The 27,861-nt window shown below is 39.5% G+C and overlaps 1 protein-coding gene across 1 annotated transcript in view; it reads left to right on the top strand.

The window, feature by feature from the left end:
• The window catches only part of AP1S3 (adaptor related protein complex 1 subunit sigma 3), a 59,270-nt gene that overhangs the window by 24,690 nt on the left and 6,719 nt on the right, over positions 1 to 27,861 (top strand). Inside the window, exons 2-3 of the mRNA XM_061205406.1 lie at positions 13,284 to 13,462; positions 15,687 to 15,795. Coding sequence (XP_061061389.1) covers positions 13,284 to 13,462; positions 15,687 to 15,795 — 288 coding nt within the window. The remainder of the gene's footprint in view (positions 1 to 13,283; positions 13,463 to 15,686; positions 15,796 to 27,861) is intronic.

Genomic DNA, 27,861 nt, shown 5'->3' with positions numbered 1-27,861 from the left:
GGTGAATCCAGCCTCATTGGTGCCTGTGTCTGTATTTGTGCTGTCTCCCCATGAGGTGATGTTGAAGAGCAATTTAAAAAGTGGGCTCCAGAATCAAAGCCCACCTCTGGAAACTTCTTGCTGATTAACTCAGAGCAAGGTACTTAACTTTGCTGGGACCCAGTTTCCTTACCAATCAAATGAGGATAATAATAGTATCTACATCTTACAGTTTTAATGAGGGTTAAATGAGGTAGTGCATGTAATGTGCTTAGCATGGTGTTGGCACGTGTTCAACACATGCCAGTCGTTGTAAATAGGTCTCTGGGATTAGCATAAGACTTGCCTATTGTAATTATTTGCATAAATGGGAAAGAAAGTAGTAGTTAATTAGCTTTGCCGGAAAAAAGTGGTTTAAGGTGCCAAGTGCAAAGAGCCTTGGGCTGGGAGCCAGGAGATTGTCTTAACTCTGCCACTTGCTAACTACCCAGCTGAGGGTCCAGTCACCAGCTCTCTGTCTTAAGATGAGGTTTGCACCAAATCAGCTCTGCTGTCCTTTCTAATGTTATTAGCATTTTGTGAGTCCAGGAATGAGTGGTTATTTCATTTTAAATACCTCACTAGGTTAGACACTGAATAAATATTTGCTAAGTTGAATGGAATCTGCTGACTTTATCTCTGGAATGTAGAAGATTTTTTAAAAAAGCTTTTTCTGCATCTATTGAGATGATCGTTTTTTTTTTTTAAATAAATTTATTTATTTATTTTTGGCTGCGTTGGGTGTTCGTTGCTGCATGCAGGCTTTCTCTAGTTGGGGCGAGCGGGGGCTACTCTTTGTTGCGGTGCGCGGGCTTCTCATTGTCGTGGCTTCTCTTGCTGCGGAGCACGGGCTCTAGGCGCGTAGGCTTCAGTAGTTGTGGCACGTGGGCTCAGTAGTTGTGGCTTGCGGGCTCTAGAGCTCAGGCTCAGTAGTTGTGGCTCACAGGCTTAGTTGCTCCACGGCATGTGGGATCTTCCCGGGCCAGGGCTCGAACCTGTGTGCCTTGCATTGGCAGGCAGATTCTTAACCGCTGCGCCACCAGGGAAGCCCTCGTATTTTTTTAAAAAAATAAATTTATTTATTTACTTTTGACTGCGTTGGGTGTTCGTTGCTGCGTGCAGGCTTTCTCTAGTTGTGGCGAGCGGGGGCTACTCTTAGTTGTGGTGCGCGGACTTCTCATTGTGGTCGCTTCTCTTGTTGCGGAGCACGGGCTCTAGGCGCGCGGTCTTCAGTAGTTGTGGCTCGCGGGCTTTAGAGCGCAGGCTCAGTAGTTGTGGTGCACGGGCTTAGTTACTCTGCAGCATGTGGGATCTTCCCAGACCAGGGCCCGAACCTGTGTCCCCGGCATTGGCAGGCGGATTCTTAACCACTGCGCCACCAGGGAAGTCCCGATGATTTAGTTTTATGATATTGAATCGTAATGACAGAAAACAATGGTGGTGATTTTGAGATTTAAAAAAAAAAAAAAAAAAGACAAAATGAAAAGCCAGAGGCAAGCTGTATATCAGGGCTGTGGTAACGAAGTACCACACACTGAGCGGCTTAAACAATAGAAATGTATGGTTTCACAGTTGTGGAGGCTGGAAGTCCAAAATCAAGGTTTCAGCGGGGCTGGTTCCTTCTGAGGATTCTGAGAGACAGTCTGTTCCATGCTTCTCTTCCAGTTTCTGGTGCTTTGCTGCCAATCTTTGGTGTTCCTTGACTTCTGCTGCATCACCTCGATCTGCCTTTATCTTCACATGGTGTTCTTTCTGTGTGCATGTCTTGTCCAAATTTCCCTTTTTTATAATGACACCCATCATATTGAATTAGGGGCCCACCCTACTGTAGTATGAGCTCATCTTAACTTATTACATCTGCAGTGACCAAGGTCACATTCTGAGGTGCTGGAGTTAGGAAGCATGTCAACATATGAATCTTTGGGTGATGCAATTCAACCCCTAACAGGCTGCTTATCCTCTCCTTTTTGTATAACTATCCATCTCTCCATCCTTCTTTCTTACCTTCCTTCCTTTCTTCCAATAAACATTACTGTGTAATACAAGCAGATGGATAACAGACAATTTTAGAAGCATCTTTAAAGCTTTACATAAATGGCCTAGAGCTAATTCTCAGCAGTTGACTTTTTAATTTGTGGCTTACTCATGACTTTTGTTTCCATCTCATTTCCTTTTTTTTTTTTTTCTCTTGCTGCCCCTCTTACTTTACTCTTCCTAACTCTTTCTTCTTCGCCCAATTCACCTAATTTTCCTTCTTCACTGAGCATTTCACTTGTTATAAATAGATAGTTCTGCCACCAGATGGTGTGCAAGGCCTGGGAAAGGATTTGAAACACACTGGCCGATGTGGCAGCTTTTCAACATTTTATCTCAGGAAGAAAGTTGACATAATAAGCCAAAAATGAGATCCTGAGATTGTGTAGATTTTACTTCTCTATATACATTTTCTCTTCCTGTACTGTGAAAGCCGAAACCTGAGCTGGAAATCTTGAGAAAAAAAAAAAGTTAAACATTTTGATGAATAAGAGTTAACAGGAGACACTGATTTGAGAATAGTTTCAACAATAATATTAGGCTGAGAGGTGGAAACCAGGTTCTGGGGTCTGAGGGCCACTTCCTCAAACAGGTAGATTCAGAAACCACAAAAAAAGGGGAAATCTGTTGAGCTCAATAAAGCTGTAGAAAGGCATTCGTGAAATAAGACGCTTCAGCTGTCATTTAATTCAGCAGTTTCAAATGAGGCCTGCAGCCCAAATGCAGCTCACAGACCACAGCCACTCACAATGTGCTTTGTTTGGCTTGCACAGGGTTTTGTTATCATTATTCCTATTAATTGCCAATATTAAAACAATCCGAGTATTTCACGTAATCATCCAGGTTTCAGGCTTCTTCTGGAAAAAAGAAAAAAAAAATCTGAAGGCCTGGCAATACTGGCTGAATGTTTTTCTTGGCAATGCCTTCCTATGGCTGAGTTGAGGCTGTCCCTTCAGTTGGAACTTGTGATTTACAGTTTGACTTTGTGTCTTCCACCCCTTTTGAATACGGAACCCTTACTCTCATTGAAAATGTTGCCTGCCTCTGCCCAGCCTGTGAAAGGTATTTGAATACGTGACCCTGCTCTCCTGTTTCTTAGAAGAGGAGATGAGGCCCAGAGAGGGGAGCTGACAGCGGATTCAGTGCCGCACCTGCCCTGGAATTCCCGCTGAGCCCTGTTGCCCCGTGAAAGAGAAACTGGTGGGGAAGGTGTGAGCGTGACCCACCACAGAAGTGTGATGCAGTTTAAACCAGGAGTCAGGAGGGAAGGTGAAAAACCTGAACACCTGTTTTTACTCAATTATAGAAAAAGAAACTAGAGCCATACACAGACACACAAGTGAAAAAATGAGGAACCCCCAAGTAAACACCTTACAGGGAACTTGGAGAGAATTAACGAATACATGATCAGAATACCACTGGTCAGCCGTCCAAAGAAAGAAAGGAACCCTAAAGGACTACCTGCACGTTTGGGCTATCTCTGGACTAAACTCCTTATTTAAGCATTGAGAAGGTGGTTGATGAGACAGAGTGACTGAGAAGGCAAGGTAGCAAATCAGCTAGAAATTGGATGGTTTATTATCCAAAGAAACAGCAGAATGCCTTTCTGGGTACCTATGAAATGGCTGTCACAGACACTTTCCATCAGAATGTGGGGACCAATGAGTGGAAAAGTGATGGGGTAGACATGGAGTGATTCCAAAGGTGGAAGCAGGGAATTTTTTGCTTGCCTCAGTGAAGATAAATGGGATTGTAAATGGGCTGGGCTGACTCCTGGATGATTCATTAGCCATAGCAAGTATTTATTGAGAGCTTACTCTGTGCTAGGCTCCACACTAAAAGGTAGACGTGTGACATCATCGTATCCCTCTAACATTACTGATGTCATTACTGTTGTCATCCCTATTTTATAGATGAGGAGACTGAGGACCAGAGAGGTCAGGTAACTTGTCCAAGTCCACTTAGCTCACAAATGACAGAACCAGGATTCAAATGCAAACTCTCAAGCTGCCTATCACCAGAGTCTTCCCAATTAACCAACCTGCTCTACTGCCCCCCAGCCCTGGCCAAGGCCTGGCCTAGTGATAAATGCCCTTCATGTCCTGAATCCAATTTGGGTTGGCCTAGTGGTAAACGCACAGCATGTCCTGGATCAAATCTGAAACAGCGGTGGAGGTACACTATTTGGATTGGGTGACATATAGCGAGTTTGAAAAAACGAAAGTTTAAATTTCCAGGGAACTCCCTGGTGGTCCAGTGGTTAGGATTCAGTGCTTTCACTGCCAGGGGCCTGGTTTCAATCCCTGGTTGGGGAACTAAGATCCTGTAAGCCGTGTGGTATGGCCAAAAAAAAAAAAAAAAAAAATGTCCAGCATGCAACTAGTTTGTTTCAAAGGGTCACTAAGTTAGAGGTCTAGCCAGTTGTCCATGAACCTTTGTCCTAAGGACACGAGTAAGTGACTTCTGGGAAACTTTGCGGTCTGACATCATCTTCTTATTTCCACCTGGGGCATGCTGGTAACATCTATAATAAAGGTAGATCAATGGAAGCTTAAGCAAATGACCTTTTTAGAGAGAAGGAAACTTGGCTTGTGGAAGAGGGAACTGGAGCCCAATGAGAAGTTGAATACATGAGGCTGGTGAAGAAGCAGTGGATATCCCTTCTTTCTACTTTCTGGAAACCCCCCTGATAGGGGTTCTGACCAAAGGGAGATGCATGAGAGGCAGCAGCCTTGGAGGGTTGGTCTTGTCGCTTTCAGAGCAGGCTTAGAGGAAGGAAATCAGGCTAATTGTTAAAGGGATCATTCCTACGTGCAAGTATCAACTGTGGGACCCCGAAGGAATGAGTGCCCAGACCAGTTGTGGGTAACATTTTTTACAACTGATCTAGCAGAGAGAATAGGGCAGCAGGAGCTCTTGGTTTTTAAATGCTATTAAGCTCTTCTGGCCAGAGAACTGTTAAGCCGGACAGGATAACCTGCCAGAAGATCTGGCAAATACAGCAAGTGAGAGTTGAGTTTATTGCATCTGGAGAAAAGTAATCCCAGTTACAAGCATATGATCCCAGTAAAACCCCAAACCACAGTGTTCTCTAACCCTTATAGAAAACCCAGTTCTCTCCTCAGAATATTAATGCAGGGCTAGTTGCCGTTTCTCAAAATTCAACACTTCCACCAATATTTACTAAGTCCCTGTTATGAGCAAAAAGTGGAGTTAGACATGATCCAGAAAGAAACATGCAAAATGATAAGGGAATTGAGAAACCCACGGTATGAAAAGAAGCTTCAGAGGTGAATGTCTTTGCTGCACAGGTGAAAGCTAAGGGGGATGTATAGTGAATTGTTAGTACATGAAGGATAGGTACAGAATCTGCAAAAACTTTTTAATCCATCCTCTCTTTTTAAAATTTATATTAGGAACAGTAAAATTCTGGTCAAATGTTATGTGCTTGAAGTAAAATCAGGGCATAAAATGTATTATTCCACCTGGAAGCTAGTAAACTAATGGCACTCTTATTCATGAACTGGTACAGGTTGAAAAATAAAACTACCTCAGATAAAATCAAATGAGAGCTCATAACTGATAGTTTAGAATAGTTAATGTATTTAAGGATTTTCCCCTCTAAATTTCACAGTTTAATATTAGGAGGGAGAAGGGAAAATATCTCAGAATACGTGTTTTTAAAACTAAATTTATTTTTTATTTCTATTTATTTATTTTTGGCTGCATTGGGTCTTTGTTGCTGCCCCAGGCTTTCTCTAATTGCGGCGAGCAGGGACTACTCTTCGTTGCAGTGCGCAGGCTTCTCATCGCGGTGGCTTCTTTTGTTGCGGAGCACGGGCTCTAGGCACATGGGCTTCAGTAGTTGTGGCACACGGGATTAGTTGCTCTGTGGCATGTGGGATCTTCCCGGACCAGGGATTGAACCCGTGTCCCCTGCACTGGCAGGCGGATTCTTAACCACTGCACCACCAGGGAAGCCCCTCAGAATATGCTTTTAATGTCACTGTCAAATATAGGCATTCCACCATCCCTTATTTATTTATTTTTAATTCCTTAAAAAATTTTAAAATCTAAGTAATATAGGTACATAGTTAAAAAAAAATCAGACATATAATTTATAATGAAACACAGCAACTCTTTTCGTTTACCACGTTCTTCTCCTAGAGGTAATTACTTTCAATAATTGCAGTCTTTCTTTGGGTAGTTACGTCTATATTTCTAAATAATATGCTTATGCTGGCAGTTTTCTACTCCTAATTCTTTACATTGTCTCCTGCCTTCCTGTCATGGTAATTGGGCATTTACTTCCTTCTCACACGCGTATTTCCTCACTTCTCTTTCTCCCAAAGTAGTTTTAAGGATGATGATTTCTTGCTTGTATCATTTCTTTTTCTGGAGTTTATATTTTTTCCACTGGCCTGGTTTTCTATGTATCTATCCCTGTTTTTTCCCACCAATGCAGTAGCAGATCTTTCAGATGGCTATCAATATTTTTTCCAACTGTAAAAAGAAATGAAATGATCAATAAATTCTATTTCTCCCTTCCCCTCCCCCTCCTCCAGCCTCCACCACTTCCGTCTGGAATGGTGGCTTTCTTGGTCTGATATGTGGCTGTCACTCTGGCCTTTCCTTTCAGCATCATTTTGCTTTAGGTTCCCTGTGCCCTAGGTAACCATATCTAACTCTTTTCTACTCTTTGCTCAGAGACGTCTTACAGTGGCTTCCTAAGAAAGATATACTGAGTGCAAATTTCTTTATTTTTCTCTATTTTTAGTCTTTGCAAGTGTGAAAATTCAAAGGTCATTTCCCCTCTTTCACTCGATTGATCATTTGGTTGGATGTAGGCGTGTAGTCTTCCAACAAATGCAGGTGAGGAGTCCAATGCTATTTTGTTTTGTTTTTTTAAATGTTTATTTCTTTATTTATTTGGTTGTGCTGGGTCTTAGTTGTGGCAGGTGGACTCCTTAGTTGTGGCACATGGGCTCCTTCGTTGCGGCATGTGGGCTCCTTAGTTGTGGCATGCAAACTCTTAGTTGCGGCATGCATGTGGGATCTAGTTCCCTGACCAGGGATTGAACCCAGGCCCCTGCACTGGGAGAGTGAAGTCTTAACCACTGCACCACCAGGGTAGTCCCCTGATGCTCTTTTGATTACTGATCCATTGAGTGTGAACTTTTTGTCCTCCTGGAATCTCTTAGGCTGCTCTCCTTATCATAACTGTTCTGAAGTTTCATGCAATGTACTTTTAAAATTCATTGTGCTGGGCACGTGGTGAGCCTTCTAATCTAAAGTCTCATCTTGTTAGACCTAGGACATTTTTTGAATTCTTTCTTTGAGATTTTCTTCCTCTCCATTATCTCTGTTGTAGCTCTCTGGATTTTGCACCTTCTGGGTTGACCCCTCAATAGTTTTATTTTTTCCTCTAATTTTCCATCTGTTTTTCTGTTTGTTCTGATCTCTTGGAGAGTCCTCTGACTTTATTTTGGTTACCATACTTTTTAATTTGCAAGAGTTTTTTCTCTTTTTTCCCCAATAGAATGCTGTTTTTGTTTTATTGATATAGGAACTCCATCTTCTTTGAACTCTCTGAGCATATTCATGTTCGTGTGTGTGTGTGTATATGTGTGTGTGTGTGTAACAGTTTGTCCTGCTCCATGCTTTCTTACTGTATCCAGTGCTTAACTTTTTTCTATTTGTTTTTTTCAGTCTCTTTCTTTGACATTAGAGACTATTCTCAAATGTCTGGTAATCCTTGGCCTCTGCTCATATTTAAAAGTGGGTGCTAAGATGCTAATAGGTAGTTCTGAGGGCATAGTCAGGTGGCCTGGAAAGCTCCATTGTTAGTACCTAGAGGTCTTTTCTCTGCCATTTAGTGTCTCCAGGGAGGAATCATTCCATTTCCTGATTAGGAGATGGGTTTTTTTATACAACAAAGTTGGTGGTAGAGGTGCAGGGACATGTTTCTCTCTTAATGAAGATACGTATATAGCTTTGCAGGCTCTGAATTACGTTTAAGATCCAGGAGGGTTGCAGGTGTCTCTAAATATTTCTTCCTACGGGCATAGATTGCTTGTGTAAGGTCTCTGAGAGCCTTAAGTAGATAAGAAATATGGCATTGCACAAATTTGAGCTTCTCAGGTTGAGTAAACCGTGCCTTGTTTGGATCATCATTGGCAGCTGCTTGCTATCCATTACTGACTGGGGGCCAGAGGAAGCCGAGCTAAGAGGTGCTTCAACTGCATGACCTCCACTAAATTTCTGTGCCCTTGAATAAAGCAGCTGGGAACTTACTGAGGAGTGTTTGTATGTGCATGTGTGCTATGTGTGTACACATGCGTGAGTGTTCTCACTTAGCTGTAATCCCCTGGAAGTGCCACAGGTGGTCTATGCCAATCACTCTGTAGGTAGACCTTTAGCCAGTGTCCCTGTTTTTAGAACTTTGTGGAGCCATGGTACCCACAAGTGCTGCCCTCAGGCTTTCTCTGGGAGAGTTGGCTGGTTTGTCTTTGTACTCTACCTCTTAAGCTACGATTTTCCTTATTTTGCTAAGTTAGTTATCACTCTTCTGTCTCCTTCCATCTTCCAAAGATCTGTTGAAATCTCTTGGCTGCTATCACATCCCCTGTCATTCTCCTAGTCTTTGAGGGTTAATGCATTTAAGAAAATTCTACTATTGTCATTTTAATGGCATTTTGGGAGGTAGAGGAGATAAAGCCCTGTGGTTTAATTCAATATGTCTACTTTGGGGTTTTTTTTTTTTTGTATTCTTTATCATGATTAAAAGCACTTCAAGGTAAAGAACCAAGTTTTACGTTGTAGGTTCATAGTGCACAGAGTAGGCACTCAGTAAATATGCATTGAGTGAATAAATGATCTGTGCTCTAAGGTCTCTAAAATACAATTAATTCAGCTGCCAATGTGATTATTTCCTCTGCGATTGTCTCAGGTTAACCTTGAATGAGGGAGGGGAGATCTCAGTGAAATCAGATGCCTACCTAAGGCCAGAGCATTTGGGCCAAATGTAAGAAGTCAGCCTTGCTCATCACACTGCGTTGGATGTTATGGTTGTTTCTGGAGTTCGCGTTTTCCAGAAGAGGATTACCAATCAGCCTCTCCATTATTCCTTTCTTGCCAGCACTATTATTGAAACAAAATACCTGAGTGTTCTGAAGTCAGTTGAAGTTTGCTTATGACATCAACTTGAGTTGAAGTTGGCTCTTTGTAAATATTGGAAAAAAAACCAAACCCTCCCAATTGCCTTTTTCTCATACTCTCAAGCTAATGCTAATCAAAAATGGTATTTGATTAACCTCTTGAAACATATTATCCAAATATGCCTTGAATGACTAAACTGATAAATTGGATACAATTAATTGCTCGAGGTGATGAACTCCTGTGAATCACTACCATTCATTCCGCCAGTTTTCTCATGCTACACTGTTAACTCTAGAGAGCAAGCGACACTACTTCTCCCTCAGAGCAGAACTTGAGAGGATGAAATCTGTCAATGCAATTATTGGATAAACTTGAACCTATTTGTTACCTCTTTTGAATTTGAAACACATTTTTGTATTTTAAATTGCTTTATGGATGTGTGTATTATGTTCCTGATCATCCTTTCTCTTTGAATTCATTGTTAGAATGAAAAAGAGTTATTTGTTTATTTTCTACCCCGTTGAGCCGTTTAAGAAGGCAGGCACTTGATCTTGAGAGAAAGTTGCAATAGAAGAAATAGAAAGTAATCCATAATTAAACTCAGCAATAGTTCCAGCCACTCACTGGAGCTCCTTGATCTGAGCTCCTTAAATTAAAAGCGACATTTATCTATGAAGTAATCCTGGAGGAATTGTAACAATGATGGCTTTGAAATCTGATAATAGAACCAATAAGAAGAAGACATGAAACCAGGGTAGTTTCTTCCGGAAGGAAAGGACTCCAGGTACACTTTAAAGTCTGTCTTCAAGTATTTGAAGAGTTCGTTATTATTTCAAGGGTAGTGATATATTGTCTTTTAATATGCTCTGTGGGTAAAATCAGGGAAAATCGGTTTAAATTGTAACAGAAAAAATTTAGGTTAGATGTGAAGAAGAAAATTTTCTGACAGGAAATGCAAAGTAAACACCAAGAAAATGTGTGGATTTCATTCTCTAGCAAAGGTCTGACCAGTCACTAGAAATAGGATTGAAGAGTCTTAGCCACCGGTGATAATCCAAAGCTGAACCTTGTTCTCAAGATCCTGAGGTTTTATTATTCTATTACCATTCAATTGTGTACTTTTAGAATGTCACTTTTATGATGATCTCTTCTTGGAAGCAAAAAATACCTTTCTCAATGTGATTCTTAGAAAGCGGTAGCTGTGTTTCATTATTGAATTATCTATACCTGTGCTGATAGTGAAACGTGTATTTAAGAAAATGCTCTGTTCTAAGCAGATGCTTAAAATTCCATACTGAGGGTGATTTTTCTTAAAGCTGCTAGTTGAGCAGGGCTTTTTAACTTGCTTTCTTTTCACTTGCCATGTCTTGGTTTTCAAGTCCTTATTAACAGATGTTTCCTTTCTAAGAAAGAATAGAGTTTATTAAGAAGACCTCAAATTCTATAGGTTGGGGTAGGGGATGCTCTGAGGAAAGAGCTTGGTTTCTGTTGGTCTTTGGATATATCCACCTACTGAGTTTGTAAGATTTGTGCTGTGACATTCAGAGCCAAATCTCTTTAATAAAAATAGTTGAATATTTTATTTGTAGAAAGTTTTAAAATTTTAATTATTTTGGCTCCTAGTATATATTGTTCCCTCCATGACACAATTAACCTCAATAATGAATTTTATTTTTTTAAAAACAAAACAAACACACAGCAGAATAAATTATGATTCTAAACTTGATCTTCTCGTACTGTGGATTGAGAAAACTTAATCTCATAAAATAAAGATTGGACCATCTGACAATTTCTGAAAAACAAATCTTCCGTACCTCCCAGGCTCCACAGTAAATTTCTACAGCGTCTTCTATTCATTTAAAGCTTTCAAAATTCATTGAAATAGGAATGTGCATTTCAAATACACACTTTGAAACTTAATTGAAAATAAAATCAGGTTTCTTCCTAATGTGGTCAACACACTATTTAAATTGTAAACATTTATTGTGATGCCAAACTGTATCTTGAGATGGTTGATTCTAAAACTCTCAGCCAAGTAACCCACAAAGTGGAGTAAAGAGCTTAACATTTGAGACTTAGTTTGAATTTTGAGAAAGGTGCCAAGAACGCCCAATGGGACAAGGACAGTCTCTTTAATAAATGGTGTTGGGAAAACTAACATCCACACACGGAAGAATGAAATTGGACCATTATCTCACTTCACATACAAAAATCAACTTAGACTGATTAAAGACTTAAATGTAAGGCCTGAAACTGTAAAACTATTAGAAGAAAACCTACGGAAAATGCTTCTTGACATTGATATTGACATTGACGTTGATCTGGGCAATGATATTTTGGATACAACTCTAGAAGCACAAGCAACAAAAGCAAAAATAGACAAATGGGATTGCATCAAACTAAAAAGCCTCTGCACAGCAAAGGAGACAACAAAGTAAAGAGACAACTTATGGAACAGAAGAAAATTTTTGCAACCATACATCTGTTAAGGGGTTAATACCCCAAATGCATAAGGAATTCAAACAAGTCAATAGCAAGAAAACAAATTATCCAATTTTTAAAAAATGGGCAAAAGACCTGAATAGACATATCTCCGAAGAAGACATACCGATGGCCAACAGGTATATGAAAATATGCTCAATATCACTAATCATCAGGGAAATGCCAATCAAAACCACAATGAGACATCATCTTATACCTGTTAGAATGGCTATTATCAAAAAGATAGGAGATAAGAAGTGTTGGTGAAGGTGTGAAGAAAAGGGAACCCTTGCACACTGTTTGTGGGAATGTAACTTGGGACAGCCATTATGGAAAATAGTATGGAGGTCCCTCAAACAATTAAAAAATAGCAATACCATATGATAGTACTTTTGGGTATATTTCCAAGGGAAATCTTACTTCTGGGTATATTTCCAAAGGAAATGAAATCAGTTTCTCAAAGAGATATCTGCACTCCCATGTTCATTGCAGTGTTATTCACAATAGCTAAGACATGTAACCAACCTAAGCGTCCATTGACAGATGAATGGATAAAGAAAGTATGCTGTGTGTATGTGTATACATACGTACATACACATACAATGGAATATTATTCAGCCTTAAAAAGAAGGAAATCCTGTAATTTGTAACAACGTGGATGAACCTGGAAGACATCATGCTAAATGAAATAAGACAGGCACAGAAAGACAGATACTACATGATCTTACTTATATGTGGAATCTAAAAACATCAAACTCGCAGAAGCAGAGAGTAGAACAGTGGTTACAAGGGATGGGGAGGTGGGAGAAATGGGGAGATGTTGGTCAATGGGAACAAAGTTGCAGTTATGTAAGATGAATAAATCTAGAGATCTGGTGTACAGCATGCTGACTATAGTTTATGATACTATATTGAATACAGGAAATTTGCTCAGGGAGTATATTTCAGGTGCTGTCATCATACACAAAAACTGAGAACTGTGTGAGGAGATAATACGTTAATTAGCTTGGCTATAGTAATCACTTCACCATGTATATGTATACCAAATCATCATGCTGTACACCTTAAATATATATATAATTTTTATTAAAAAATTAGAATATGGTCCCCTTCTAGTTTTCTCACTTATCCCCCTTGCTTCATCCTTATTTCTTTCCCTTACTTCTCTTCTTTATGTCTATATTATCATTTGGTTTCTATACTTGTGATATGAAGCAAGAGTATAATTTTTAAAGTAAACCCTTCTACTGTTTTTAACTTTTTTTTTGGCTTGTGAAGGAAGAATTTAATATTTTCTCAAAAGAGTTCTATTCTGCCTTGATATATTTTTTCTCACTATGAGTTTGTGACTCGTGAAAGAAAACTTATCTCTCTCCTATAGTATAAATAAGCTATGTTTGTGGTGTATACATTTCTTTGTTCTTTTTGGGTTAAATGTAATTGTCAGATGGGATAGTTTTCATGCTGGTAATTATTTTTTTCCTCTGTTCAGAATAATCCTTTGTAAACCCTGCTGCTGTATTTTAATATCTATGGTAGAATGATTTGGCTGACCAAATTCTGTTTTTTTTTCTCTCCTTTATTTGTTCTAGATTCATTTCATATTGCTCTTCAGTCGACAAGGGAAATTACGGCTGCAGAAATGGTACACTACTCTCCCTGACAAGGAAAGGAAAAAGATCACCCGGGAAATTGTTCAGATTATTCTCTCTCGTGGTCAGAGGACAAGCAGTTTTGTTGATTGGAAGGAGCTAAAACTTGTTTATAAAAGGTGTGAGTAACTTTATGAGAACTGAATTTCTTATTACTATTTGGTTTGTTTAGTCCTGAGCATTTTAGATTGCAACACCAATTCTATCATTTACTGAAATCTTTGAAGGCTGGAGCCCAAATGTTTGTACCAGTAGACTAAATAGAAGAGAACTCTCATTTATTGAAAGCCTTTCCATGTGCCAGGATGGATTCTAGATACTTATTCTAGATACTTAATTTATGTGTTGATAATGCACACATGCATTCAAGAAATTATGAGCATCTATTATATTTCCAGCACTGTTCTAATGACTGTGCATACAGTAGCAAACAAGACACAGAACATTCCTGCTCTCTTGGAACTTATTCATCTGTTAAGCAAATGAAACAGTTTCAGTTAATAACAAATGCTATAGAAAAAAGGTTAACATGATAGAGAGATGGGCAGCTCTTTATTATTCACGTTTGCAGATGAGGAAACTGAAGCCGCAGAGAGTTTAAGTAATTAGTCCCCAGTCACAGTAATTGAGTGGTAATCAGCAGAGCCAGGATTCAAATCCAGATTTTTTTCTGACTTTAAAGACTGTATATCCTCTCTTTACTGTACCTGCTTGCCATGGCAAGACCATACTAGAAAGGGACCTCAATTTCTAGGTGAGGAAACTGAGGCCCTGAGAGGTAAAGTCATTTTGCTCATAAAGACCCAGATAACTGATGCCTAAACCAGAACCAGAACACAGCCGATCTGACCCTGCATCCAACATCATACTGCAACTTTCAGAGGGAAAACACACATTAGAAAGGCTCTCACAAGGTGTGTTTATAAAACTGGAAGGGGAAAGACAGAGGTAACATCAAAGGCTGTATTCAATGGAGTAAATTACCAGGAAGTGCCTGGACCAAGCTTCTCTTGCTGGGCCCAAGGTCAAAACTTTTTGTACTAGCATCATGGGAGATGTCAGCAAAGGCCCCTTATAGTGATAAGCATCCCTGGGATAGAAAGACAGAGTCCCAGGAAATACTTGCCGACAAAAGGCTTGTCCCTACTCTCTGCCTGGTTTCTACAACTTGGGGTTCAATTGTGATTTAAACCATTACATGAAGAATAGGCTTCAGCAGTTCTCTCAACAGATATCTATTAACTACTGGGTAAACAACGGTGAACAACGCAGACTCAGTGCCTGCCTTTGGGAAGCCATTGATTTAGTGGGGGAGAGACAGACCATGAAATACGGAATGAAGAGCTCTGGATGCGGGCTTCCCTGGTGGCGCCGTGGTTAAGAATCCTCCTACCAATGCAGGGGACACGGGTTCGATCCCTGGTCCAGGAAGATCCCACATGCTGCAGAGCAACTGAGCCCACGCACCACAACTACTGAGCCTGCGCTCTAGAGCCCACGAGCCACAACTACTGAGCCCACGAGCCACAACTACTGAAGCCCGCATGCCTAGAGCCCGTGCTCCGCAACAAGAGAAGCCACTGCACTGAGAAGCCCGTGCACCGCAACGGAGAGTAGCCCCCGCTCACCACAACTAGAGAAAGCCCACATGCAGCAACGAATATCCAACTCAGCCAAAAATAAATAAATAAATAAATAAAATTCATTAAAAAAAAAAAAAAGAGCTCTGGATGCTCTGTGAGGGAGGCACAGGAATGCATAGCAGGGGCATCCAGTGCAGTCAGAGAGGACAGAGATTTCCTGGAGGAAAGGACATCCAAGCTCAGAGCTACAGGAGAAGTAGGAGTGAGCCACATGTATGGGGTGAGGAGGAGAATTTTAGGCAGAAGAAACACACATGGGAGGGGAGGACTTGATAAGCTGAGGATGGGAGACACACTGCAGTACAGTATGAAGTAAGAGGGTGGGCACGTGGGCCCCTGGGCCCCTTGGTCAGGGCTCTGGAGTTTAGAAAGGACAATTCACAATCCAGGGCGGGGCATGAACGGGCACCCTGATTACCGTGGGTCAAAGGACTCTGTCCCCTGATCACAGCTCCTCAAGGTAAAGTTTTGAGGACCTTTCACATAATTAACAGAAGTAACCCAATCCCCACCATATTTTTTATATATTCTATTTTACGTTTTGGGAGGATATTGGATATGATGAATAATGATTTCCCTCTCGGATGTGGACAGGGAGAATCTCCGGAGAGGAAGCGGTAACTGCATATTCACGGAAAAAACCATCTTCAGGTTGTGTAATGTGTCACTATATTTTACGTTATCTTCTTTTCTTTTCAAGGTATGCTAGTTTATATTTTTGCTGTGCAGTAGAAAATCAGGACAATGAGCTCTTGACACTAGAGATTGTGCATCGTTATGTGGAGTTGCTGGACAAATACTTTGGAAATGTAAGTGGTGTCCTGGTCTCTAGAATGAGTCAGTCTCCACCCCAGCTCTGACTTCAGTTCTGTCTGTCATCACATTCCTTCTCTCTCTCAAGTCTAAAATATGAACTGCATTTGCACCGAGGATCAGAATGCAAGGCTTTCCCCCTTTCCTGTAATTCTTAGTAAATGGAAGATCCAGAGCTTTCCAGAGGCAGGTGGTGTGTGTATGTCCAGACCACAGCCACACTAGACACCTTGTTTCAATAAACTAGAATTTAATTGTGAAGGATTCCTTGATATTTTGTCCTTTACTCCCCATTGACTGTCTTCTCTTTTCTATTGTGACTTTTTATCCTCTCTCTGGTTTCTTTTACTAAGCTCCAAGTGTTCTTTTTGTTTTGTTTTGTTTGTTTGTTTTTTTATACTGCAGGTTCTTATTAGTCATCAATTTTATACACATCAGTATATACATGTCAATCCCAATCGCCCAATTCAGCACACCACCATCCCCACCCCACCGCAGTTTTCCCCCCTTGGTGTCCATATGTCTGTTCTCTACATCTGTGTCTCAACTTCTGCCCTGCAAACTGGCTCATCTGTACCATTTTTCTAGGTTCCACAAACATGCATTAATATATGATATTTGTTTTTCTCTTTCTGACTTACTTCACTCTGTATGACAGTCTCTAGATCCATCCACGTCTCAACAAATGACTCAATTTCGTTCCTTTTTATGGCTGAGGAATATTCCATTGTATATATGTACCACAACTTCTTTATCCATTCGTCTGTCGATGGGCATTTAGGTTGCTTCCATGACCTGGCTATTGTAAATAGTGCTGCAATGAACATTCGGGTGCATGTATCTTTTTGAATTACGGTTTTCTCTGGGTATATGCCCAGTAGTGGGATTGCTGGGTCATATGGTAATTCTATTTTTAGTTTTTTAAGGAACCTCCATACTGTTCTCCATAGTGGCTGTATCAATTTACATTCCCACCAACAGTGCAAGAGGGTTCCCTTTTCTCCACACCCTCTCCAGCATTTGTTGTTTGTAGATTTTCTGATGATGCCCATTCTAACTGGTGTGAGGTGATACCTCATTGTAGTTTTGATTTGCATTTCTCTAATAATTAGTGATGTTGAGCATCTTTTCATGTGCTTCGTGGCCGTCTGTATGTCTTCGTTGGAGAAATGTCTATTTAGGTCTTCTGCCCATTTTTGGATTGGGGTGTTTGTTTCTTTAATGAGCTGAATGAGCTGTTTATATATTTTGGAGATTAATCCTTTGTCCGTTGATTCGTTTGCAAATATTTTCTCCCATTCTGAGGGTTGTCTTTTCGTCTTTTTTATGGTTTCCTTTGCTGTGCAAAAGCTTTGAAGTTTCATTAGGTCCCATTTGTTTATTTTTGTCTTTATTTCCATTACTCTAGGAGGTGGATCAAAAAAGATCTTGCTGTGATTTATGTCAAAGAGTGTTCTTCCTATGTTTTCCTCTAAGAGTTTTATAGTGTCCGGTCTTACATTTAGGTCTCTAATCCATTTTGAGTTTATTTTTGTGTATGGTGTTAGGGAGTATTCTAATTTCATTCTTCTACATGTAGCTGTCCAGTTTTCCCAGCACCACTTATTGAAGAGACTGTCTTTTCTCCATTGTATATCTTTGCCTCCTTTGTCATCGATTAGTTGACATAGGTGCGTGGGTTTATCTCTGGGCTTTCTATCTTGTTCCATTGATCTATGTTTCTGTTTTTGTGCCAGTACCATATTGTCTTGATTACTGTAGCTTTGTAGTATAGTCTGAAGTCAGGGAGTCTGATTCCTCCAGCTCCGTTTTTTTCCCTCAAGACTGCTTTGGCTATTCGGGGTCTTTTGTGTCTCCATACAAATTTTAAGCTGATTTGTTCTAGCTCCGTAAAAAATGCCATTGGTAATTTGATAGGGATTGCATTGAATCTGTAGATTGCTTTGGGTAGTATAGTCATTTTCACAATGTTGATTCTTCCAATCCAAGAACATGGTATATCTCTCCATCTGTTGGTATCATCTTTAATTTCTTTCATCAGTGTCTTATAGTTTTCTGCATACAGGTCTTTTTTCTCCCTAGGTAGGTTTATTCCTAGGTATTTTGTTCTTTTTGTTGCAGTGGTAAATGGGAGTGTTTCCATAATTTCTCTTTCAGATTTTTCATCATTAGTGTATAGGAATGCAAGAGATTTCTGTGCATTAATTTTGTATCCTGCAACTTTACCATATTCATTAATTAGCTCTAGCAGTTTTCTGGTGGCATCTTTAGGATTCTCTATGTATAGTATCATGTCATCTGCAAACAGTGACAGTTTTACTTCTTCTTTTCCAATTTGTATTCCTTTTATTTCTTTTTCTTCTCTGATTGCCGTGGCTAGGACTTCCAGAACTGTGTTGAATAATAGTGGTGAGAGTGGACATCCTTGTCTCATTCCTGATCTTAGAGGAAATGCTTTCCGTTTTTCACCATTGAGAATTATGTTTGCTGTGGGTTTGTCATATATGGCCTTTATTATGTTGAGGTAGGTTCCCTCTATGCCCACTTTCTGGAGAGTTTTTATCATAAATGGGTGTTGAATTTTGTCCAAAGCTTTTTCTGCATCTATTGAGATGATCATATGGTTTTTATTCTTCAATTTGTTAATATGGTGTATCACATTGATTGATTTGCATATATTGAAGAATCCTTGCATCCCTGGGATAAATCCCACTTGATCGTGGTGTATGATCCTTTTAATGTGTTGTTGGATTCTGTTTGCTAGTATTTTGTTGAGGATTTTTGCATCTATATTCATCAGTGATATTGGTCTCTAATTTTCTTTTTTTGTAGTGTCTTTGTCTGGTTTTGGTATCAGGGTGATGGTGGCCTCATAGAATGAGTTTGGGAGTGTTCCTTCCTCTGCAATTTTTTGGAAGAGTTTGAGAAGGATAGGTGTTAGCTCTTCTCTAACTGTTTGATAGAATTCACCTGTGAAGCCATCTGGTCCTGGACTTTTGTTTGTTGGAAGATTTTTAATCACAGTTTCAATTTCATTACTTGTGATTGGTCTGTTCATATTTTCTGTTTCTTCCTGGTTCAGTCTTGGAAGGTTATACCTTTCTAAGAATTTGTCCATTTCTTCCAGGTTGTCCATTTTATTGGCATAAAGTTGCTTGTAGTAGTCTCTTAGGATGCTTTGTATTTCTGTGGTGTCTGTTGTAACTTCTCCTTTTTCATTTCTGATTTTATTGATTTGAGTCCTCTCCCTCTTTTTCTTGATGAGTCTGGCTAATGGCTTATCAATTTTGTTTATCTTCTCAAAGAACCAGCTTTTAGTTTTATTGATCTTTGCTATTGTTTTCTTTGTTTCTATTTCATTTATTTCCGCTCTGATCTTTATGATTTCTTTCCTTCTGCTAACTTTGGGTTTTGTTTGTTCTTCTTTCTCTAGTTTCTTTAGGTGTAAGGTTCGATTGTTTACTTGAGATTCTTCTTGTTTCTTTAGGTAGGCTTGTATAGCTATAAACTTCCCTCTTAGAACTGCTTTTGCTGCATCCCATAGGTTTTGGGTCGTCGTGTCTCCATTGTCATTTGTTTCTAGGTATTTTTTGATTTCCTCTTTGATTTCTTCAGTGATCTCTTGGTTATTTAGTAACGTATTGTTTAGCCTCCATATGTTTGTGTTTTTTACGTTTTTTCCCCTGTAATTCATTTCTAATCTCATAGCGTTGTGGTCAGAAAAGATGCTTGATATGATTTCAATTTTCTTAAATTTACTGAGGCTTGATTTGTGACCCAAGATGTGATCTATCCTGGAGAATGTTCCGTGCGCACTTGAGAAGAAAGTGTAATCTGCTGTTTTGGGATGGAATGTCCTATAAATATCAATTAAATCTATCTGGTCTATTGTGTCATTTAAAGCTTCTGTTTCCTTATTTATTTTCATTTTGGATGATCTGTCCATTGGTGTAAGTGAGGTGTTAAAGTCCCGCACTACTATTGTGTTACTGTCGATTTCCTCTTTTATAGCTGTTAGCAGTTGCCTTATGTATTGAGGTGCTCCTATGTTGGGTGCATATATCTTTATAATTGTTATATCTTCTTCTTGGCTTGATCCCTTGATCATTATGTAGTGTCCTTCCTTGTCTCTTGTAACATTCTTTATTTTAAAGTCTATTTTATCTGATATGAGTATAGCTACTCCAGCTTTCTTTCGATTTCCATTTGCATGGAATATCTTTTTCCATCCCCTCACTTTCAGTCTGTATGTGTCCCTAGGTCTAAAGTGGATCTCTTGTAGACAGCATATAGATGGGCCTTGTTTTTGTGTCCATTCAGCAAGCCTGTGTCTTTTGGTTGGAGCATTTAATCCATTCACGTTTAAGGTAATTATCGATATGTATGTTCCTATGACCATTTTCTTAATTGTTTTGGGTTTGTTTTTGTAGGTCCTTTTCTTCTCTTGTGTTTCCCACTTAGAGAAGTTCCTTTAGCATTTGTTGTAGAGCTGGTTTGGTGGTGCTGAATTCTCTTAGCTTTTGCTTGTCTGTAAAGCTTTTGATTTCTCCATCAAATCTAAATGAGGTCCTTGCCGGGTAGAGTAATCTTGGTTGTAGGTTCTTCCCTTTCATCACTTTAAGTATATCATGCCACTCCCTTCTGGCTTGTAGAGTTTCTGCTGAGAAATCAGCTGTTAACCTTATGGGAGTTCCCTTTTATGTTATTTGTCGTTTTTCCCTCGCTGCTTTCAATAATTTTTCTTTGTCTTTAATTTTTGCCACTTTGATTACTATGTGTCTCGGCGTGTTTCTCCTTGGGTTTATCCTGTATGGGACTCTCTGCACTTCCTGGACTTGGGTGGCTATTTCCTTTCCCATGTTAGGGAAGTTTTCGACTATAATCTCTTCAAATATTTTCTCTGGTCCTTTCTCTCTCTCTTCTCCTTCTGGGACCCCTATAATGTGAATGTTGTTGTGTTTAATGTTGTCCCAGAGGTCTCTTAGGCTGTCTTCATTTCTTTTCACTCTTTTTTCTTTAGTCTGTTCTGCAGCAGTGAATTCCACCCTTCTGTCTTCCAGGTCACTTATCCGTTCTTCTGCCTCAGTTATTCTGCTATTGATTCCTTCTAGTGTAGTTTTCATTTCAGTTATTGTATTGGTCATCTCTGTTTGTTTGTTCTTTAATTCTTCTAGGTCTTGGTTAAACATTTCTTGCATCTTCTCGATCTTTGCCTCCATTCTTTTTCCGAGGTCCTGGATCATCTTCACTATCATTATTCTGAATTCTTTTTCTGGAAGGTTGCCTATCTCCACTTCATTTAGTTGTTTTTCTGGGGTTTTTTCTTGTTCCTTCATCTGGTATATAGCCCTCTGCCTTTTCATCTTGTCTATCTTTCTGTAAATGTGGTTTTTGTTCCACAGGCTGCAGGGTTGTAGTTTTTCTTGCTTCTGCTGTCTGCCCTCTGGTGGTTGAGGCTATCTAAGAGGCTTGATGGGAGACTCTGGTGGTGGGTAGAGCTGACTGTTGCTTCCAAGTGTTCTTTAATATTATTTATACATAAGAAAAAAAAAAAAACCACCAAACAAAACCGAAATCCTTTTCCTTCACATTGCTATTCAATCTCTGTGCATTTACTGCCAAGTAATACACTCTACGAGGTGCCCTGATCCCTGGAACACATTCACTCTGCGGCAGCTTATGGCTTGGCTTCACCTTTACTCCTCCAAGGAAATCATAATGGTCAACACCAGTGATGCTGCTTTAATCTTCACCTGCCTTAACCTCTCTGCAGCACTGGACCCTTGCTCAGTGCAATCCTTTCTTTAAATCTGCTCCTCTTTATTTTGCCCTGACACTGAGTTCTGCTAATTCTCATCCTGTGTTTCTGAAGGCCCCAACTCGGTTTCTTCCCCAGCTCCCTCCCTCCCCCTGCCCTCTAAATGCCCTCCTGCTCTTTCTTTCTTCTCTCCTGTATGTCTACTAGACTCTCACTCCTGGAAATCCATCAGCAGATGACTCTTCTTCACTTTGCTGATGACGGTCTTCACTGGGCTTCTCACAGTCACCTCAGTCTTAATGTGACAAGAACTAAAAATCAGCTCCTGAAAACCTGTTCAGTCTTGTGCTTGAAATTATTATGTCCTAGGATCTTTCAATGCAGAAGGACAGTTCCTTACATATTTCTCCACCCTTTACTTAAGTCTGCCTCTGTCTATTCAAATTGGACGAAAATTCATCTCCTTTCACTCTCACTAGTATAGTTTTACTTGGGATTACAGTTTTGCTTTTCCTTTAAACCTCACCTCTTCCCCTTTCTGCCTCTGGGCTCATCTCTGCTTGCCTTTCCTGGCCTGTTAGTTACCATCGTCCTTCCAATGCGCAGATCTCTGGTGACATTCAGTCACTCTCCTCCATCTTTAATGAATACAATTCAAATTTCTTAGCTTGGCATTTACTCATTGTAAACATTGGTCCCAGACCACTGCTCCAACCTTCTCACTTCTCTGTCTTTTTATCCTTGACATATCCAGTGATCCAGCGACACAGAGCAGCCTTGTATCATCCTCAACTTGTATAGGATTTGCCTGACCACCAAATTGCTAGTATCTCGAGATCATGACCTGGGACTTATCTGTTCGTTTTTTCAACACTTGGAACCAGCTCTGGGCCAGATTTTAGAGAATGTTCCAGAAACATTTTGTCTAGTTCACAGTCTCAAGAAATGAATCAGTGGATTAGGAAAATGTTTTCTTCTCAGTAATACTCTCTTCCCTATTTCCTGGCTCACTGAAGATTTTTATTAAGTGCTGTTAGGAGAATTTGCTTTCAGAAGAGTTTTCTGTACTGTATTCTATATAATGGAATGAACAGCAGTTGAAGTATTGGTTAAGGTTTTATCAGATTTGTTGCAACAGTTTTCACAAGGATGAGTACCTGAAAGGTTTCTGAAATAATTTTCCCTCCCTCTCTCCCTCTCTTTGATTCTTCTTCTTCTTTTTTTTTGTCTTTGTAAGTTATGTTATAAAACCTAAATATTGCTTCAGAGATTTCAGTTTGTTGGTCAGTGTATAGAAATAATAAGACAGACCATTTTTCTTTTGCTGTCTCCTGGTTCACCAAGTTTATTTTCATTTTTTTAAAGAGAGATTTGCAAATATATAGTGGCAAGTTTTCAAACCTGAGATTATTTAATTTTATGCTTTCAATTATTCAGAGGAATTCTGACATTGCAGTACTTTCTTTTGAAATAAACCGCAGACTTGGCCTTTAGCAAAGCCCTGAAAGAGTTCTCCTGAGGCCCAGAGATTCCCATAGCCTGCCTTTTCCCCCTCATTTCCGCACTCTGGTTTGACCTGTTGTGTTTTCTTAGATTTATCCAACTGTGATAATGTGAATTGGGATTGAATTTTATCTCAATCTTATCTGACCAAATATCAGATATTTCAGAACATGTTGCTTTCTCGAGAGAATTTGAATCAACTTCACTAATTCTAAGCCCAGTTAAAGTGTCAGTAGAATCAGGATGCATTCCTATTTCTCTAATATTATTAATTTTTCATCCTATTTTGGCGTACCTTTAGAAGCTCTGTCTTTGTCATGGGCCAAAATTTAATTCACTAAAAAAATTCAATGAATCTTTCATTAAGCTAAGAGCAGCTAAGAGCAGTTCAAGCCTCTGTGCCCAGTACATGTTCAATTCTTATTAATTCACTGTGATGAGTAAGCCCAGCAATACTGATTCTTATGACATTGTCTCAGGAATGATATATTTCTCTTTGGTTTTCTTTTCCTCTTGTGTTAATCCTGAAGGTTTCCTTGAATTTTGCCCTTATATTATCCCAGAAAAAAACTCTGTACTGAGTTTCTCGTAAGACTAGAAAATATTACCTTCCTATGACAGATAAATCAAAATCTCTGGCTACTAATTTATTTATTTATTTATTTATTTTAGCACTTTTCAATTCCCAGGAGATTTACAAGGATTAACTAGTTAATCTTTCGGTCTTCAGTAAGTAGCATGAAGCCCAGTTTATAGAGGCTAAGAGGCAATGCCTCAGAGTCTCACAGTAGATAAGGGTCAGTTTGAGGCCTTAGACACCTGCCATATTTTCCCATTACAGGCTGTTATGTGAGGTTTTACTGATGCCCCCAGACGGTGCAGAGGTTGCTGTGCTGGAGAGGTTCTGTCTTGATTCAGGGAGTTTTCTTGTTGTCAAGGGAGGGGTGCTCTATGTCTTGCTGGATCCTGGTGTCAGCTGGCTTTCTCACCAAACCCATGATTTGACTCATCATAGATCTCTATTTCACAGATAAGAAAAATGACATTCAAAAAGTTGAATAGAAATATTTACTCTGCTAATCTCATGGGGGCTATTATGAGGATCAAAGACATAGTGTAATTAACAATACTTATAAACTGTCAATCGCTATGTAACTGTACTTTGCATTATTATTTTATACATCCTTTTATGCATTTGCTGTACATAACTTGAACTTTTTGTACTTACTTTAGAACAGAATTCAGTAAGGGAAGGTCCTTCTTAGATTCTATCCAAAAAGATTTAGTTATTTAAATGCCAGAAATAATCTCACTACATCATGTATTATGCTATAACAGAAGTCCCTCAAGCCAAATTATAGTAAAATTGTAGTAAAGCACAAGGCTAGGAGATCAAAGATAACATTAAATTACCACTGTTTTTTCCTTTTATAAGCTTTCTTCCAGAATAGAGAGACATGAGAAAATGAGAAAAAATAAGGAAAGAGGCTCATGTGTTTATTAACACAGAAGCCATGTGCTTTTGCGGAATTAGATTGAGTGCAGTCATCTGAGCATCAAGGGTACATTTCTGATATACTTCAGGCAGTGCCCTGAAGGTAGAATTAGAAGTAGTATTTGAGTAATTAGACAGTAGCTGAAGAAATCTACATTATGTCTCAGGTTCTGAGGTGTTTTCTCTTCTTACTCTCAGGTACAATAACCCCTTGGGGTTAGACTCAAGGAATAGCAAATAGAGTAGTATATTGAAGTTGCTGTATATGAATGACTTGCTTGTTTGTAACATTCTCTATAAGGCCAGTAGAACTTGTGTAGCCATTACCCTTATGATCTGGAGATAGTAACTGTATAATCAAGGGGTGTGTGTGTGTGTGTGTGTGTGTGTGTGTGTGTGTGTGTCTGTGTATCTGGCTTTGCATATTACCTAACCTTATGCCTACCCCTTGAAACTAGGTGCAGTAAATTAATTGCCCCGTGGCCATTGGCGAGCCCTACAGCCTTGGGGATGGGTTGCTGCTAGGAGAGTGGAGAGTGGGGTATGAGAAGTTCCCAGAGAACTTGCATTAGTATCTGTCAAGTTCACTTTGCAGGATTCTGGTTGCTCGTTTCTTCTCATGAGGTTCCTGTCTGTCCTGGATTCCTGGTCTACACCTGCCTTGAACTCTGGGGTTCCCCAGCTCTTGCTACTATAAATCCTGACTTCCCACCTCTTCTGATCTCTGGTAACTGCTTACTTCTTGTACCTTCTTTAATGTGCATGAATGTCTAATCTACTGTGCTTTCTTTCTGTTTATCTATATTGTTTAAAATTGCAAAATAATGCATATTGTTACATATCCTTCTAGACATACACAGTTTTTTAAATAAAAAATGGTATTGTATTATGCATATTATTCTGCAACTTTCTTTTGTTCCCCTTACCAGTCTATCTTAGAGCTATTTCCACGTCTATTCATGGAAATCTACTTCATTCTTTCCAACTTTATTCATAGAATTCCCATGGTATATAATATGATACACAAGTAGGGGTAGACCATACTTTATTTAAGCAATTCTATCATGGCTGGATTTTTGAGTTGTTTCCAATTTTTATTATAAATGATGCTGCCATCATCCTTGTTGTTAATATATATTATTATGCACTGGTTTGGGTATAGCATAGGAATAAATTCCTTGCGGAATTATTGGGTCAAAGGATTTATACATTTGAAACTGATGGACACTACAATTTGAGCCTTCAAAATGCCTATAAAATTTACAAATTCCACCAACAGTGAGTGTGAGTACCTATTTATCCATACACTTAACCAGCAATGGATATTATCTCTTCTTAATAGTCAGATGGTCATTAATTCAATTTGCATTTTTCTGATTACTAGTGAGGCTGTATATATTATTAGATGTGCATTGGCCTTTTCCATTTCTTGCCTTGTCTATTAATTGCTTCTTGACAGCCTTTATTTGATTTTTTATGTTGTGGTGTTTATCTTAGGGATTCATGAGGATTCTTTCTATATCATGGATACTATGCTTTCCATTCTGTTATATATGTTGCAAATACTATTCCCAATCCATTGTTGTACTTTTAACCTGTACTCTGATCTCTACATTTTTGCCTGGGAAGCTCAATTCTAGTCTCATTCAAATTCCTGGAGTGAGTGTTCTAGAAATAAAGGGGTTTATAAGCTGAGAATATTTCCTTCTATGATGCCATCCTTTTATGATGGTTGTTCTCAAGAGGGAACCCTAAAGTTCTGGGGAAGTCCTGGATCATAGTATCATGTCCCAGTGAATACACTCTTATTTTCAACTGGTTTGACACATATATGTGTGTGTATGTGTATGTGTGGAGAGAGAGAGAAAGAGACAGACCCTGTAGGGAGGGGGAAATTAGCTGTGTGTGTGTGTGTATATACATACACACACACATACACACACACACACACACACACACACACTTGTTGATTTGATGCTGTTTTCTAACAAATGAAGAGACCATAACCTTTGCAGATTCATTAGATTAGTTTTTCTGAGCTGGCCATTTATTATAGTGGTTTTGTACTTATTTGTTCTTATGCTTCTAGATTCAGTTGGATCTGTCAATATAAACCATTTTCCTTGGAGAGTCTGCAAGTTTATTGACCTAAATCCTAAATATATGAAGCAATTTGTTAAAATATTGGCATCCATTTTATGTAAAGTCATAGAATTCAGCAGGATCAGAGGACTGTTGATCTGGGAAGCCATTAGTCCCCAGCATCATAAAAATAAGGCCTGTGTGGTGGCCGACTCATTCATTTATCCTGCGAACATTTATTGCATCCTACTATGTGCCAGGCTCCAGAGGTATATGGATGACTGAGACAATTTCTGTATCTGAGCTCACAATACAAGGGGGAAGTGATTGATAAGTAAACGTATACCTGGGCACACAAGATGTAAGAGAACACAAAGGAAGTGATGCAGAATCTCTATGGGAGAAAAGAGGATTTGGAGGAATCATTGTGCTCATACCTTTTGAATATGGCCTTGAAAAATGAGTTTGATTTTGCCAGCAGAATAAAGGAAAAGACATTTGGGGAACATTCCAGGAATTTCTGGAATGTGCAAAGGGCAAAGGCATGAAAGAACGGGGTGAGTTTGTGGAATGTGTAGCTTTAACATGGTGTGGGTACCGGCACAGGAAGCCAGAGAGCTGGGCTGTAAAGATTCCTATATGCCATGCTGAGGAATCAAAACTGTCCTGAACAGAAGACCTCACCCAGGAAAGGACCCAGATCAGCATTTTAGCAAAGTGCTAGTGGTCATTGGCCTCACGTGGGTAGACACCACCTAGAAAGTCACTGCAGCACCCCAAGCGAGAGACGTTGCAGGCCTGAGCAGCGGCGAAAATGGACAAGACGTTAGGGGTTTATTTACAAGATGGAATCAATAGAAATTGGTGATCAAATTGAGAGGGATGAGATCAAGGGGGAGAGAGGAATGAGAGGGAGGGGAACTTAAGCTGAACTGTAGAATGAATTAGATTGAGCCACTAGATAGAGCTTGCAGCTACTAAGCAAAATAGGGACTAAAGGGAAAAGAATATGCTTGATTCAGTTTGGAATACGGGGATGTGGATTGAGGAATATCCAGGCAGAAATGTCTGGTTAGTGGGTGAAAATATTGGATTAGCGCTGCAGAGGGAGATCAGGCCCAGACAAAGATCTCACTTTGTTAAGCCACCTGCATGGAAGACCCAGATGTAGAGAGTCAATGAGATTATCTAGGAGAATGTACGTGTTGCAAAGAGAAGAGGCTC

This window comes from Eubalaena glacialis, chromosome 1, assembly GCF_028564815.1.
Source record: "Eubalaena glacialis isolate mEubGla1 chromosome 1, mEubGla1.1.hap2.+ XY, whole genome shotgun sequence".
NCBI lineage: Eukaryota > Metazoa > Chordata > Mammalia > Artiodactyla > Balaenidae > Eubalaena > Eubalaena glacialis.
The sequence above is the reverse complement of the archived record's forward strand: the minus strand, read 5'-3'. Positions and strand labels throughout refer to the sequence as shown.